The 14,482-nt window shown below is 43.1% G+C and overlaps 1 protein-coding gene across 3 annotated transcripts in view; it reads right to left on the bottom strand.

Annotated features, from left to right (window-relative positions):
* Positions 1–14,482, bottom strand: part of LOC124596494 (diphthine methyltransferase) — a 140,005-nt gene that overhangs the window by 81,005 nt on the left and 44,518 nt on the right. For all 3 annotated transcript variants that reach the window (XM_047135652.1, XM_047135653.1, XM_047135651.1), the window contains one exon: positions 3,594–4,247. In XM_047135652.1, coding sequence (XP_046991608.1) covers positions 3,594–4,242 — 649 coding nt within the window. In that variant the 5' untranslated portion in view covers positions 4,243–4,247. The remainder of the gene's footprint in view (positions 1–3,593; positions 4,248–14,482) is intronic.

Below are 14,482 nucleotides of genomic sequence, written 5' to 3'. Positions count from 1 at the left end.
GTATGAGGAAGGATGCATAGGGCAAATCTTACAGTGGGGAGTCACAGGGGTGGGTGCCATAAGGTAGAAAATGAATGCAGAAGTATAGAGTCCCCAAGGGTGGTGTGCAAAATGTCAGGCAGAGTGGACTTCATTTCAGTGAATGAATGTAGGAAGTCATAACATTGTTGAAGTAGCTGATTAATACATTCAAGATCAGGACAATACTGAGTGACAAGTGGTGTACTCCTATGCTGTCTTTTGGAGGGATTGGATGTGATGGCCTGGGTATCTGCTTCTGAACTAGGATGGAGGGGTAAGTTATGTCCAGTGAAGGCTGAGGTAAGAATGGTGGTGTATTTGCTGTAAAGTGTATGCATCTGCAAAATACATTTGCCTTGAATACCAAGGATATATGGGAAGGACCATTTGACATGAAAAGGATTGCAACTGGCAAAATATAAGTATTGTTGTTTGTTAGTAGATTTAATGTGAACAGAAAAGTGTAGTTGACATTCAGTGAGGATGAGATAAACGTCAAGAGGAGTGGCATGGGATTCAGAATAGGACCATATGAAATTTAATTTGGAAGATTGTGTTTACAGATGCCAAGAAGAATCAACCTTTCACCAGAAGAAAGTACAGCCATACATCATCTCAAAACAAATCCTGACCTAATCATCCACCATCATCACCATGAATCGCAGTGAGTACATGGCAGAAGGCCTCCATCAATTATCTTACGCCTACATTTATAAACTCTGCCAGAGCGATCACAGCCTAGAAGTCTGACATAACCTCCATCCCTACTTAAATCCTTAGACCTTCCCAGAACCTCTCTTATGAATCCTGTTCCTTCATCATCCCTGTGACGCCCTGCACACCCACCTTCTTCATGCTCCACAATATCAGCAAACCCAACAATCCTGGAAGCCCCACTGTAGCCAGTTATTGTGCCCCCACTAGAATAATTTCGGCTCTTTTTGACCAACACCTCCAACCAATTGCCCATAATCTAGCCTCCCATATCAATGATCACAACCACTTCCTTCACTGACTCTCGACCATCCTCACCCCATTACTTCATGGATCCCTGCTCGTCACTGTTGACACACCAACAGCCCTCAAGCCCTTAATCTTACCACTCCTAACCACTACCTTTCCCAATGCCCTTCACACTCCAAACCCACAACCTCATTCCTCGTACACCTTGCTAACTTTATCCTAACCCACAACTACTTCTCCTATGAAGGTAAGATATACAAACAAAACCGTGGCACTTGCATGCCACCCTCCAATCCAAACTTTTTATGGGACATCTAGAGAACTTCCAAGATGCCAAACTCTTAGTCTGGTTTAGGTTTATTGGTGATATCTTCATGGTCTGGTCTCAGGGGCAAGACACTCTGTCCTCATTCCTTCTCAACCTCAACACCTTTTCTCCCACCTGCTTCACCTGGTCCTCCTCAATCCAGCACACTACCTTCCTAGACATTAACCTCCTCTTCTCCGATGGCTCAGTCCACACTTCTGTCCATATTCAACTCAGCTGTCATACCTTCCAGACTGAATAATCCCTCCCATACTGTCTGGCCACCTGAGAATGCCAAATCTGTAGTGACAAGAACTCCCCTGCCCGGTACACCCATCACACCCAGGAATCAGCTACAAAGGAATGTCCCTGTTGTCACCCAATACTGCCAGAACAACTGAACCACATCATTCATCAGGGCTTTTACTAGATATTGTCGTGCCTTGGAATGAAGGTACATCCTACCCAAGATCTTTCCCATCCTCCTAAAGTGGTCACCCATCCAACCTCCTCAACATCCTAGTCCATCCCTATGCCACTCTGACATAACCTCCATCCCTACTTAAAGCCTTAGACCTTCCCAGAACCTCTCCCCAACCCCTTGCCACATGGATCATATTCTTGTGGAAGACCGAGGTGCAAGACCTGCCCAATCCAACCACCCAGAACTTCCTATTCCAGTCCTGTCACAAGTTTATTCTACCCTGTCAGAGGCTGGGCCACTTGTGGAACCAGCCATGTCATATACTAGCTCTGCTGCAAACATTGGTATGACCACCAACCAGCTGTCCACCAGGCTCAATGGCCATTGCCAAACTGTGGCCAACAGCAAAGTAGACCACCCTGAGATACAACATGCAGCTGAACATAACATGCTTGATTTCAGTGGTTGCCTAGTAACCTGGGCCACCTGGGTACCCCAATCCACCACCACCACCACCACCATCTTTTCTGAACTACACAGATAGGAGTTACAACACATTTTCCACTCCTGATATTATCCCAGCCCCAACCTATGGTAACAAACTGTCCCCTTCCCCTCCACCCAACAGCTCTCATCCCCCCTCCCCCCTGCCACCATCCTACTCTCTTCTCCCACCCTCTTTGTGTGTCACCCTCCACCAACTCATCTGCTCATCTATCCATTTCTCTGCTCCTCTCCTTTTTTGCTCCCCATTTCTCTTCCCCCCTCCTCATCCTCCTGCCCCACAGTCGAAAGTGCTCTTCTCTCTCTCTCTCTCTCTCTCTGTCTCTCTCTCTCTCTCTCTCTCTCTCTCTCTCTCTATCTCTCTCTCTCTCTCTCCCTCCCCCACCCCACCCCACCTGTGTCATGCTGTCCCTTCCCCTTCCCTGCTCCCTCCAGATGACTGCTTCTGTGCTACCTGACAGCTCAATTCTGTTCCGAGGTGCCGGAGATGTTGTCATGTGTGCACGATGTGTGCTTGCTCATGTGAATGAATGGATGTGTGTTTTCTAAACTGAAGTTGGCTTTGGCCAAAAGCTATGTATAAGTCTCTTTCTGTTGTGCCTGTCTGCAAACTGAACACGTCTCCTTTATGGAGTAGCAACCTATCGCTTCTTTATATTATTGTTATACATTAATTTTATTTTTACACACTCCCCCCTTCTCTCTCTCTCTCTCTCTCTCTCTCTCTCTCTCTCTCTCTCTGTGTGTGTGTGTGTGTGTGTGTGTGTGTGTGTGTGTGTCCACATCTAATGTATAGATGTATGTGGCTACGTTATGTGTATTACATGTCTCACATACACCTCTACTTTTCAATCTATCTTCTTTGGTTTGAAGATGGCACAGTATTTATGATGCACTATCTTTGACATGCTTTACTCCATCTTCTCTTACCTTCCTCTTGTCAATTCATAGCCTAAGTTAGGTGTAGCTTGCATCCACTTTTCCTTCTTTCTCCTTTTTTCCTTCCCTCCTCTCCTGTCACTGGTGAAGGAACAAAGCTATGTTTCATTTACTTTCATCAGTTTTGCATGACTACTGGCTGTACTGAGGTAGAGTGAGTACTGGCCAGGCCATATGTCGTTTGGATATTGCTAATTTGGACTAGGAACAGCTACAGCATCTAATACAAAGATTGGCACAATAATATGAAGACTTTTGAACGAAAAGTGCTCGAAGTCTAGAAATACAGGGAACAAACATGGTGTTTATCATTTGCTGACACTTTCTATTAGTAGGGCATACATGCTCTATAATATACTTTTATGTTCCATCTTTGTAGTCAACACATGAACAGTCAAACTAATGGATATTTGGAGCAATTTTTAATAAGCTTACCTGTGTAAATCACATTACTATTCCAGTAATCAAATGCTGTTATCCAAGCTTCAGCATTATGTGCTTTCCACTGTTGTACAATTTCGAGTGTGTCATCTTTAAGCTGCGCGAGAGTGATAATTCCTCTGGAATCGCTAACACAAACATGAGGATTATCAGTACTTCGACCAGTAGACCAATCGAGTGAAAGTGCCAAAACACCTTTTGTGTCAGGTGCACAGATGCTGAGTTCTGTAAGCTTATAAAGCTGGCACCCGTCACTCTCTGGTTTACATTCGGGCAATCCGTCACTGGGTTTCACGTTTTTCATTTCATATAAAACCACGTAGCCAGCTTCATTTACAACACACAGTAAAATCTTCCCTTGTATTTCCTTATGACACCACTTGCTATCTAGTACAGCAGGCATTGCAAGGACTTGTAAAACTTCAATTTTATTTTCAGAGTTAAATCTCAGCAAATATAAACGGCCATATTTTTTTTGTTCTGGGTTACTTTCAGGATTTGTCTCTGTTCCTGTGTTTTGTGTTACTTCTAGCTGGTAGGTTCCACATACAAAATAATCCTGGCATGGAGGCAATGGACACCACTCGACAGAGTCTGCACTGAGTTCGGTATCCCATGATGAGAGAGTTGTTATAGACACCATTTCATCTGAAATGAAACAAATGATGAAAAGTTAATGAGCAGTACACTCTAAATCATTTTTAAACATGTAAAATGGATAACTGCCAATGATGGAGAAGAGTAGTCAAATAATAATATAAGGATCTTCATTAAAATCCACATTACACTGAAAAATTAACATCAATGTCCCACATAAGGAACAAGCTCTCATTTTTCAGTACAAGAAGAAAGAAATAGATATTGACTCTGAAATTATTGGTATATCAGAGCACCACTTTAATAATTTGACAATTCAGAGGCTTCCTTTACCAGGATTCAGATTAGCTGGCTGTTTTTCAAGGCATTCTTTGCAGGGTGGGGAAGTGGCAATATACATAAAAAATAGTATTCCATTTGAGTCCATAGATGTATCACACATTTGAATGTTGTGCAGGGGCAGTTGAATTTAGTGAAACTAAACTTTTAATTGTTGTTGTTTATAGGTCCCCTAACTCTGACTTCAGAGCAGTTCTGTTCAAGCTAGAGAGAATTCTTGAATCACTTTGTGGCAAGTACCAGAAATTAGTTATATGTGGTGACTTCAATATAAATTTTGTATATGATGGTGCAAGAAAAAGGATGTTGGTAGATCTCATAAATTCATACAATCTGATGCAGGGTGCAGGGGAACAGTATCATCGCCATAGACAATATCTTTATTGATTCTTATTTACTAGTTGGGCATTCTGTTAGTAAAAGGGTGAATGGGCTTTCAGACCATGATACACAAATTTTAACACTAAAAGGCTTTTGTACTTGACCAAATGTCACATATAATTACCAAGTCTGTGGGAAAGTTAATCCAGTGGCAATAGAGAGTTTTTTAAAACACGTCAAGGCACAAGAATGGAAGGATGTTTATAGTGCCGATAACATAGATGACAAATATAATGCTTTCCTTAAAACATTTCTCATGTTCCCTGAGAGTTGCTTTCCATTAGAATGTTATAGCAGTAATAGGCACCCAGGGTGGCTGACTAGTGGGATAAGGATATCATGTAGACCAAAGCGGGAATTATATCAAAATGTTAGAAGCAGTCACAATCAAGCTACTGTAGCCCATTACAAACGGTATTGTTAGGTGCTTAAAAATGTTATTAGGAAGGCAAAGAGTATGTGGTATGCAAATAGAATAGCTAATTCACAGGATAAAATTAAAACCATATGGTCAGTTGTGAAGGAAGTGTCCGGTCAGCAGCACAAGGTCGATGATATAAAGTCAGTTCGCAGTAAAAATATTTCTGTTACTGATAAATCAGATATGTGTACAGTATTTAACACTCATTTTTTGAATATTGCTGGTGAATTAAATAAAAATTTAGTTTCTACAGGGAATCATATAACATTCTTGGCAAATGCCTTTCTGAGATTGATGTCTGAAATACTCCTCTGTGATACAGACAAGAGGTAGATTGAGTCAATAATTAAATCACTGAGGACTAAGGACTATCATGGTTATGATGGAGTGCCTAGCAGGACATCGACATACTGTGCCGCACATGTTAGCCCTGTATTTAGCCATTTTTTGTTTAGGAATAGTCAGTTTCCTGAATGATTAAAGTACTCAGTAGTAAAACCGCTTTATAAAAAGGGAGAAAGGGATAATGTAGATAATTTTAGACCTATTTCTATGCCATCAGTGTCTGCTAAAGTTATTGAAAAGGCTGTATATGTAAGGAAAACTGATCATTTTATATCACACGATTTTCTATCAAATGTACAGTTCAGCTTTAGTAGTCAGTTAACAACTGAAAATGCTATATTCTCTTTTCTCTGTGTGGTACTGGGTTGGTTAAACAAAAGGTTTTGAATACTAGGCATATTTTTTTATTTAAATAAGGCATCTCATTATGTTGATTACAAAATATTGCTCCAGAAGTTGGACCATTATAGAATACAGGAAATAGCTCACAATTGGTCACCTCTCACTTTAGCAACAGACAGCAAAAGGTCATTATTCACAATGTTGAGAATGGTTGTGATGTGGGGGTCTGAGTGGGGTACAGTCAAGTGGGGAGTGCCCCAGGGATGAGTGTTGGGGCCACTCCTGTTCCTCATTTATATAAATGATTTGCCCTCTAGTATTATGGGTAACTCTAAAATATTTCTGTTTGCTGATGACACTAGCTTGGTAGTAAAGGATGTTGTGTGCAACATTGGCTTGGTTTCAAATACTGCAGTTCATGACCTAAGTTCATGGCTTGTAGAAAATAAACTAATACTAAATCCTTAGTTTTTACAGTTTCTAACAGACAATTCAACAAAATCTGATGTTTTAATTTCATAGAATGGGCATATGATCAGTGAAACTGAACATCTCTAATTTATAGGTGTTCAGATAGATAGTGAACTTTCATGGAAAGCCCACGTTCAGGATCTTGTTCAGAGACTTACTGCTGCCATTTTTACTATTCGAATGGTATCTGATGTAAGCGATTGTTTGACACAAAAATTAGTCTACTTTGATTATTTTCATTCACTTATGTCATATGGTATTATATTTTGGGGTAACTCTTCTCATTATAAAAGGATATTTTTGGCTCAGAAATAGGTGGTTCGGGCAATAAGTTGTGTAAGTTCGTGAACCTCTTGTTGACCCCTGTTCATTAGTCTGGGTATTTTGACACTAGCCTCTCAATACATGTGTTCTTTACTGTCATTTCTTGTTAACAATATCAGCTTATTCCCAAGAATAAGCAGCATTCACTCATTTAATACTCAGCAGAAATCAAACCTGCATTTGGATCGGACTTCCTTAACTCATGTGCAGAAAGGTGTGCATTATACTGCTGCATCCATTTTCAATAAGCTACCACTCGAATTCAAAAATCTTAGCAGTAATCTATACGCTTTCAAATCAGAACTGAAGAGTTTCCTCATGGGTCACTCCTCCTATGTTGTCGAGGAGTTCCTTGAAAAATTAAGCTGATTCTTGTTGTATTGTTCATTGCATTTACTCAAACTTATGGACTGACTTTTTTCAGCTTCATAAACATTTATTTTTTTCTGTTATTACTTTTATGTTTTAATTTCATGTACTGACATGTTCTATGACCTTGGAGATTTGCTCCTCAATTTGGTCCTATGGAACTGGACGTTTAAATAAAAAATAAACAAACACAACAATACTAGGCATTTCAGAAGTAACTTCTATTTGTATGACAATGAGCTTTAGTGAATCATTAGTGAATATCATTTATTTCCAAGTGCATAGGTGTCTCAACCTGTTTGCTAGAGAGAAAAAGGTAATGTGATCACCCATCAATAGCAACATCATCATCATCTGTTCTTTGTTTTAGTTGATCATTATACTTACTCCACTATCTTTTTACTAGCTTTATTCAGAATAATCTTAACATGCTTGTTGCATCCAGATATCTCTCACTTCTCTCTCGGTTGTCATTCTGGTACATCAATTTCAAATTAATGCTGATACAATTTTCAGTATATGACCAATTTTTTTGCAACCAGTACATTTACTTCTAGCTAAATGAGTTATTCAACAATATTATGAAAAGGAGAGATAGCTACTTATGGTAAAGATGATCCATTGTGTTGCAGACAGGCACAATGAAGAAACAGTTATACATTCAAAGTGGACAACTGGTTGGTAGTCACACCAAAATAAAAAGTTGTACAATGGTTGTAGCAGAGCTAGTATACAACATGGTTGCTTTCACAGGTGACCTGGCCTCTTCAGTTGTACAACAAGCCTGTGACAGGACTGGAATAGGAAGTGATGGGCAGATGCATTGGGCATGTCTTGCCCCTGGGTCATATCCCTGTGACAAGGGGTTGGAACTGGGAGTGGCTCCCTCACCTTCTTGTGTTTCGCACTCTGACAATGTACACCCTTGCCCTTTCTTCTTCGCTTCTCCTCTCCTTTTCTGCTCCCCACTTTTCCCCCTACACTCTGGACACTGCACCCGGCAGTCTCTATTCCCTGCAAGCCCCACCAGACACCACTTTTCTCTCTCTCCACCCCCTAGTACCCTGATATCTCTCCCCCTTCCCCAACCCACTACAGATTGCTATTCATATGACAGTCACATTCCAGCTAGAGCTGTAGTAGCGGTCATGTGTGTGTGTGTGTGTGTGTGTGTGTGTGTGTGTGTGTGTGTTTTACTTTTTCTGAAGAAGCCTTTGGCTGAAAGCTATAATGTGTAAAGTCATTTCGTTGTGCCTGTCTGCTATTCAACAGGTCGTCTTTATGGACAGAAGCAATCTGTCCTTTTCCTAATACTGCTGATAGAAGAACCTGAAGTTTCCATAACAGAGTCATTTAAAATTATAAAAGGGTAGACTGCTATTCACCATGTAGAGGGGGTGTTGAGTTGCAGACAGGCACCATGTCAAAGACTAATAAACCTCTAAGCTTTCAGTCAAAAGGCCTTCTTCAGAAATAGAAGCACAACTCACCCACACACGGTCACTTTCTCCAGCCACTGTAGCCCACCTGTGGACTGCAACTTGTTTGAAGTGAGCAGATTTGGGGGTAGGTAGTAGCAGTAAGGAGGCGGCATGGGGAAGGGAGAGGAGGAATGGTGGGGTAAAGTGTTGTGCAGCCTGCAAGTGCATGCAGGTACATGGTGGGGACAGGATAGGGCTGCTAGGTGCAGAGTTGAGACACTGTGCTGTAGGTGGGGCAGAAATGTGAGAGGGGAGAAGCAGAGAAGGGAAAAACGACTAGTGCACGTGTTGGTGGAATAGAAGGCGTGTGTCGCTAGAATGGGAGCAGTGAAGGGGATATGTAGGTGGTGGACTAGAACTAATGTAGGTTGAGTGCAAGGAGGGTTGGAGGGCAAAGAGTACATTGTAGGCAGAGTTCCCACCTGCACAATTCAGAAAAGTTGGTGTCGGAGGGAAGGATCTATATGGCGCAGGCTGTGAAGCAGTCGCCGAAATGAAGGACTTCGTGTCAGACAGTGTGCTCAGCAACTTGGTGGTCCAGCTATTTACTGGCCACAGTTTGTCAGTGGCCATTCGTGTAGACAGTCAGCTCATTCGTTGTCAAACCCACGAAGAACATAGCACGTTGGGTGCAGCTTATTTTGTAGCCCTGCCTCTGATGGAATAGGACATGCCTGTTACAGGATTGGAGGAGTTGGTGCTGGGAGGATGTACGGAACAGGTCTTGCATATAGGTTTATTGCAAGGATATGTGCCATGAGGCAAGGGGCTGAGAAGAGGGGGGATTACAGATGGGCAATGATACTGTGTAGGTTCAGTGAGCAGTGGAATGCCACTATAGAATGGATGGGGAGGATAGTGGGTAAGATGTTCCTCATTTCAGGACATGACGAGAGATAGTCAGAACCCTGGTGGAGAATGTGATTCAGTTGTTCCAGTCCTGGATGGTAGTGAGTGAAGAGAGTAGTGTTCCTCTGTGCCAGATGGTGGATAGAGACAAGGCACAAGAGATCTGTTTATGAACAATTTGATCAGTGAAGGCCTCAGTGGGACCCTCGGTATATTTGGAAAGAGACTGCACGGCACTAAAGAGGCGACAACCACGGGTGTCTAGGCTGTATGGAAGGGACTTCCCGGTGTGGTATGGGTGACAGATGTCACAGTAGAGGTGTCCTCAGTGGTTGGAGGTACTGAAGTAGCCATCATCGATGTAGAGATCAACATTGAGGACGGTGGCTCGATTGGTAGAGGAGGACTACCTGAAGCGAATGAGGGAGATGGTGTTTAGGTTCTGTAAGAATGTGGACAAGGTGTCCTCCCCCTCAGTCCAGACCACAAAGATGTCATCAATGAATCTGAACTAGGAGAGACGTTTGGGATTCTGGGTGGTTAGGAACGGTTCCTCTAGATGGCCAACGACTAGGCCGTCATAGGATGGCGGCATGCAGGTGCCAGTTGCTGTGCCGTTGGTTTGTTTGTAGGTGATTCGTTAAAAGGAGAAGTCATTATTGGTGACGAGAGAGGTTGTAGGTTTGGAGTCAGTCAGCCATTGGAAAACATAATGTTCAGTAGTGGCAAGATCAAGGGCACTGGGGATATTAGTGTAGAGGGAGATGGCATTAACAATGATGAGTAGGGCACTATGTGGTTAAGAACAGGAATTGTGGAGAGCTGGTGGAGAAAGTGATTGGTATCTTTTATATAGGAGTGTAGGTTACCAGCAGTCTGCATGAGAGCAGAGATTCTGTGAGGGCACGGTAACTGGCCACAATGGGGCATCTTTGGTCAGTGGGTTTAAGTACTTTAGGAAGTATGTTGGAGGTAGGAGTTCAGACGATGGTGGGCATGAGGGGAGAGGGAGATGGGGAGGGGGAGGCGGAGGGAGAGGAGGAGGGAGGGGGAGGGGGAGAGGGAGAGGTATAGAGAGAGAGGGAGAGGGAGAGGGAGGGGGAGGGGGAGAGGGAGAGGTATAGAGAGAGAGGGAGAGGGAGAGGGAGAGGGAGAGGGAGAGGTTCTGGGATTAGCCTAAGGATCTGAGGAGGGAATGGAGATCTTGTTGGATTTCTGGAATGATTGCACTATCAGCAACTGAGAGCAGCAGTACCAGTGCACGATGGGAATGGAGGCTGGGTGCTGGGAGGCTGGGACAGGGAGAGGGAGCGGTGGCAGCCATCGGCTCGCTGCTGGGGAGCATGCGGGGACTAGGTGGAGAGAGGGTAGGGCAGCTTTGTGCAGTCGGGACGTAAGACGGAGGGCAGCGGAGAGGTGGGGACGGAGGGGTTAGTGGAAAAGGAGAGAAATACAAAGTATGGGTGCAATGGTGGAATGAGGGCTGTGAAGTGTTGGAACAGAAAAAGAGAAGAGGCTGGATGGGAGAGGACACTGACTAACAAAGGTCAAGGCCACGAGGATTATGGATAGGTAGGATATATTGCAGGGAAAGTTCCCACTTGCTCAATTCAGAAAAAGATGGTGTCGGTGGGAAGGATCCACATGGCAGAGGCTGTGAAACAGTCACCAAAATGAAGGATGTCACGTTTGGCAGCATGCTCAGCAACAGGGTGGTCCACTCGTTTCTCGGCTAAAGTTTCTCGCTAGCCATTCGTCCAGACAGACAGCTTGTGGGTTGTCATGTCAGCACAGTGGTTGCAGCTTAGCTCGTAGACCACGTGACTGGTTTCACAGGTAGTCCTGCCTTTGATGTGATAGGTGATGTTTGTTACTGTACGTGGTGGTGGGAGGATGTATGGGACAGGTCTTGCATCCACATCTAGGTCTTTTACAGGGGTATGAGCCATGACGTAAAGGGTTGGAAGCAGGGGTTGTGTAGGACTGGAGAGTATATTGTGTAGGTTCAGTGGACAGCAGAATACTACTGTGGGAGGGGTGAGAAGGATAGTGGGTAGGACATTTCTCATTTCAGGACACGACGAGAGACAGTTGAAACCCTGGTGGAGAATGTAATTCAGTTGCTTCTGTCCTGGGCGGTACTGAATTACGAGGGGAACTCCTCTGTGACCGGACAGTGGGACTTTGGGAGGTGGTGGGAGACTGGAAAGATAAGGCAGTGGAGATTTATTTTTTTACAGGGTTGGGAGGATAATTGTGGTCTGTCAAGGCTTCAGTGAGACCCTCGGTATATTTCGAGGGGGACTGCTCGTCACTGCAGATGTGATGACCGTGGGTGGCTAGGCTGTGCGGAAGGGACTTCTCGGTATGAAATGGGTGGCAGCTGTCAAAGTGGAGGCATTGCTGGTGGCTAGTACGTTTGATATGGACAGAAGTACTGACGATTTTCACATTCTCTCATTCACTATTCACTAGCTATTACCTCAACAGAAAAAAATGTACAGGACTTTTTTAGAAAATGTAACGTAGATAAATTTCCCTAGGGATACATTTTCCCTAGCGGCCATAGTTTTTGAGTTATTAAAAAAAAAGAAAAAAAAAAACATACAAAAGTGATCATTAAATGCATCCCCACTCCCACATTCAGCCCCAGCGAGTCAGGATTTCTAGTATATTGTTCGCGGCACTCCTTCCTACCACAGCCCAAAAGTTTGTGACTATACAAATTATTTCCCACATTTGACCTTTTTTGGTGTCCACTGACTGGTCTTATTACGCCAGCAGCTTAGTTGAGCATTTGCAAATTGTAAAACTGACATTTGTGTAAATTTTACTTAACACTTTTGTGACTTTTAACAGCATAAAATAAACAATTATATCATTGTATTCATCAGGCTTTCTGACTATGAAACTAGAGTGCTTGTAAGGGTTAATTTTGGATAGAACTGTCAACATAATTAGTTTTAGTGTAATGTTTACAAAAGTCACTTTTATTTCATTACCCTAACAAGTGCATTTAAATTAACAATGTTAATGAAATAGCCAAATATGGTGGTGGCAGAACAGCCCAATCAAATGAGACCAAAAAAGGTCAAATATGAGGAACAGTTCGTGTAGTCGGAAATTTTTGTACAGTGGTAAGGAGGGAGTCCCACGAACATTGTACTAAAAATCCTGACTGGTAGCGACGAATCTCGGGTTGCCAGTGTATCTGAAGATCACTTTTGTGTGTTTTTCTTGAGTAACTCAAAAATGGTGGCATTCAGTGAAAACTTATCCCAGTACAAAATTTAGCTGCACTAAATTTCCTGCAAAAGGATCCCGTCCATTTTTTCTGTAGAACTAATACTACGCACGTAGCGAGCAAAGGAATACAAAAATCTCACATGTGGTTTTTGAAGGCCAGATATAAAATTTCAGGTCGTATAAAATGATATTGGTAGGGGCTGCTCAGTCACCCCGTACATACGACACGAACAGCAGGGATCCAGACAGACCTCCCCGGGGCACATCTGAAGTCAATTCCACACCTGTCGACGATTCTCCATTCGAGGTACCGTGCCGCAACCTCCCTACCGAGACACATTTCAGTCGGTACACCATAAAATCATACCTTTGCCAGTACACGTTAATGTGATACCGAGACAAATGTTTCTCGGAAGTCAAAAAATGTCGCACACACTGGACTGCCTCGGTCCACAGCTTATACTACGCTGTATTAGAAAAGAGTGCATCCAGCTTCACTCGACCAATATTGTGGAAATCCGTGCTGACTGGCACGGAGAAGATCATTATCTTTGAATTCAAAATATATTCTAAGGTTCTACAACAACTACTTGTGAGTAGTTCTGTGGCTCACATCTACAGCTGCTCTTGTGGAGAGGGTGTTGCCTTTGTTTCCTCCAACAACTGGGCACCATTTTTTGCTCGAGGGATCTAAAGTATTTTACGGTTAAAAGAGGAGCTAACTCAGTCAAAAATACAGTACAGACTCTGACAGGGACTCCGTCGAGCTCTGTTCGAATTTAACGACTCTGACTGTTTCTCGACTCCATCGATATACCTATTTCACTCGTCTTTGAGTGGTGAGAGAATTAAATTGGGGCAATACTCTTACAGTTTCCTTTGCAAAGGAAAGTGGTGGGAGAATTAAGTTGAGGCAAAACTTCTAGACCTTCCTTTGCAACGAAAATTTTCAAATGGCGTTCAGAATTTCTGCTTTTGATTTGCTACATTCAACTTCAGTTCCTGCCTAATCCGTGAGTGCCCTTACATACGACCACTATTTCTTAGTGTTTTGTGCGAAATCTTTTTATAATATTCTGATACCGGATGTCACTGAAGGCTTCGTGCAATGGCCTCTTGACAGCCGAATGCATTTAATTCAGTCTCTCTCTCTCTTTCCCTTCCCCCCCCCCCCTCCCCCCAAGCCTCTATGGCCCTATAGAATGTCCTACACTTATTATGCAGTAACATCTATTTCTTTTGAAGTTTCTTTACAGCGGCTGTATACCGTGGAGGTTTCCTTCCATCTTCAACCGTTCTATCTGTTAAGTGCACGGTCAATCATTCTTTTAAACTTGAGCCACAGTCCCTCTACAGGCTCCTGCTCAGAGCTCCCTGACACATCTTTACCATCAAGCTAAGGAGGAGGAGAAATTTTGTCACACCCTATAGAGAATATTCTTTGACATGTCTTCTCAGCAGACCACTGGAGTTTCTCTCAATGATGAACTACAGAGAGTAGAGCTCGGCATCGTAGAGATCGCGATAAAGCTACGGTGCGGATAATGCGATAGATTTAGAATAACGAACTTGTCTTACAGCGAGGTGCTGCCAACTGTATACAGTTCCCAGTTAACGGAGATATTATCTGGAAGAGAAGAACCTAGTAGACTGTCTTACACGAGGACTCGGCGGTGAGCAACTACTTTTTGTATACAACTGACGGAAGGCTCTTCCGC

The sequence above is a fragment of the Schistocerca americana genome, chromosome 2 (assembly GCF_021461395.2).
Source record: "Schistocerca americana isolate TAMUIC-IGC-003095 chromosome 2, iqSchAmer2.1, whole genome shotgun sequence".
In the NCBI taxonomy this organism is placed as follows: domain Eukaryota; kingdom Metazoa; phylum Arthropoda; class Insecta; order Orthoptera; family Acrididae; genus Schistocerca; species Schistocerca americana.
The sequence above is the reverse complement of the archived record's forward strand: the minus strand, read 5'-3'. Positions and strand labels throughout refer to the sequence as shown.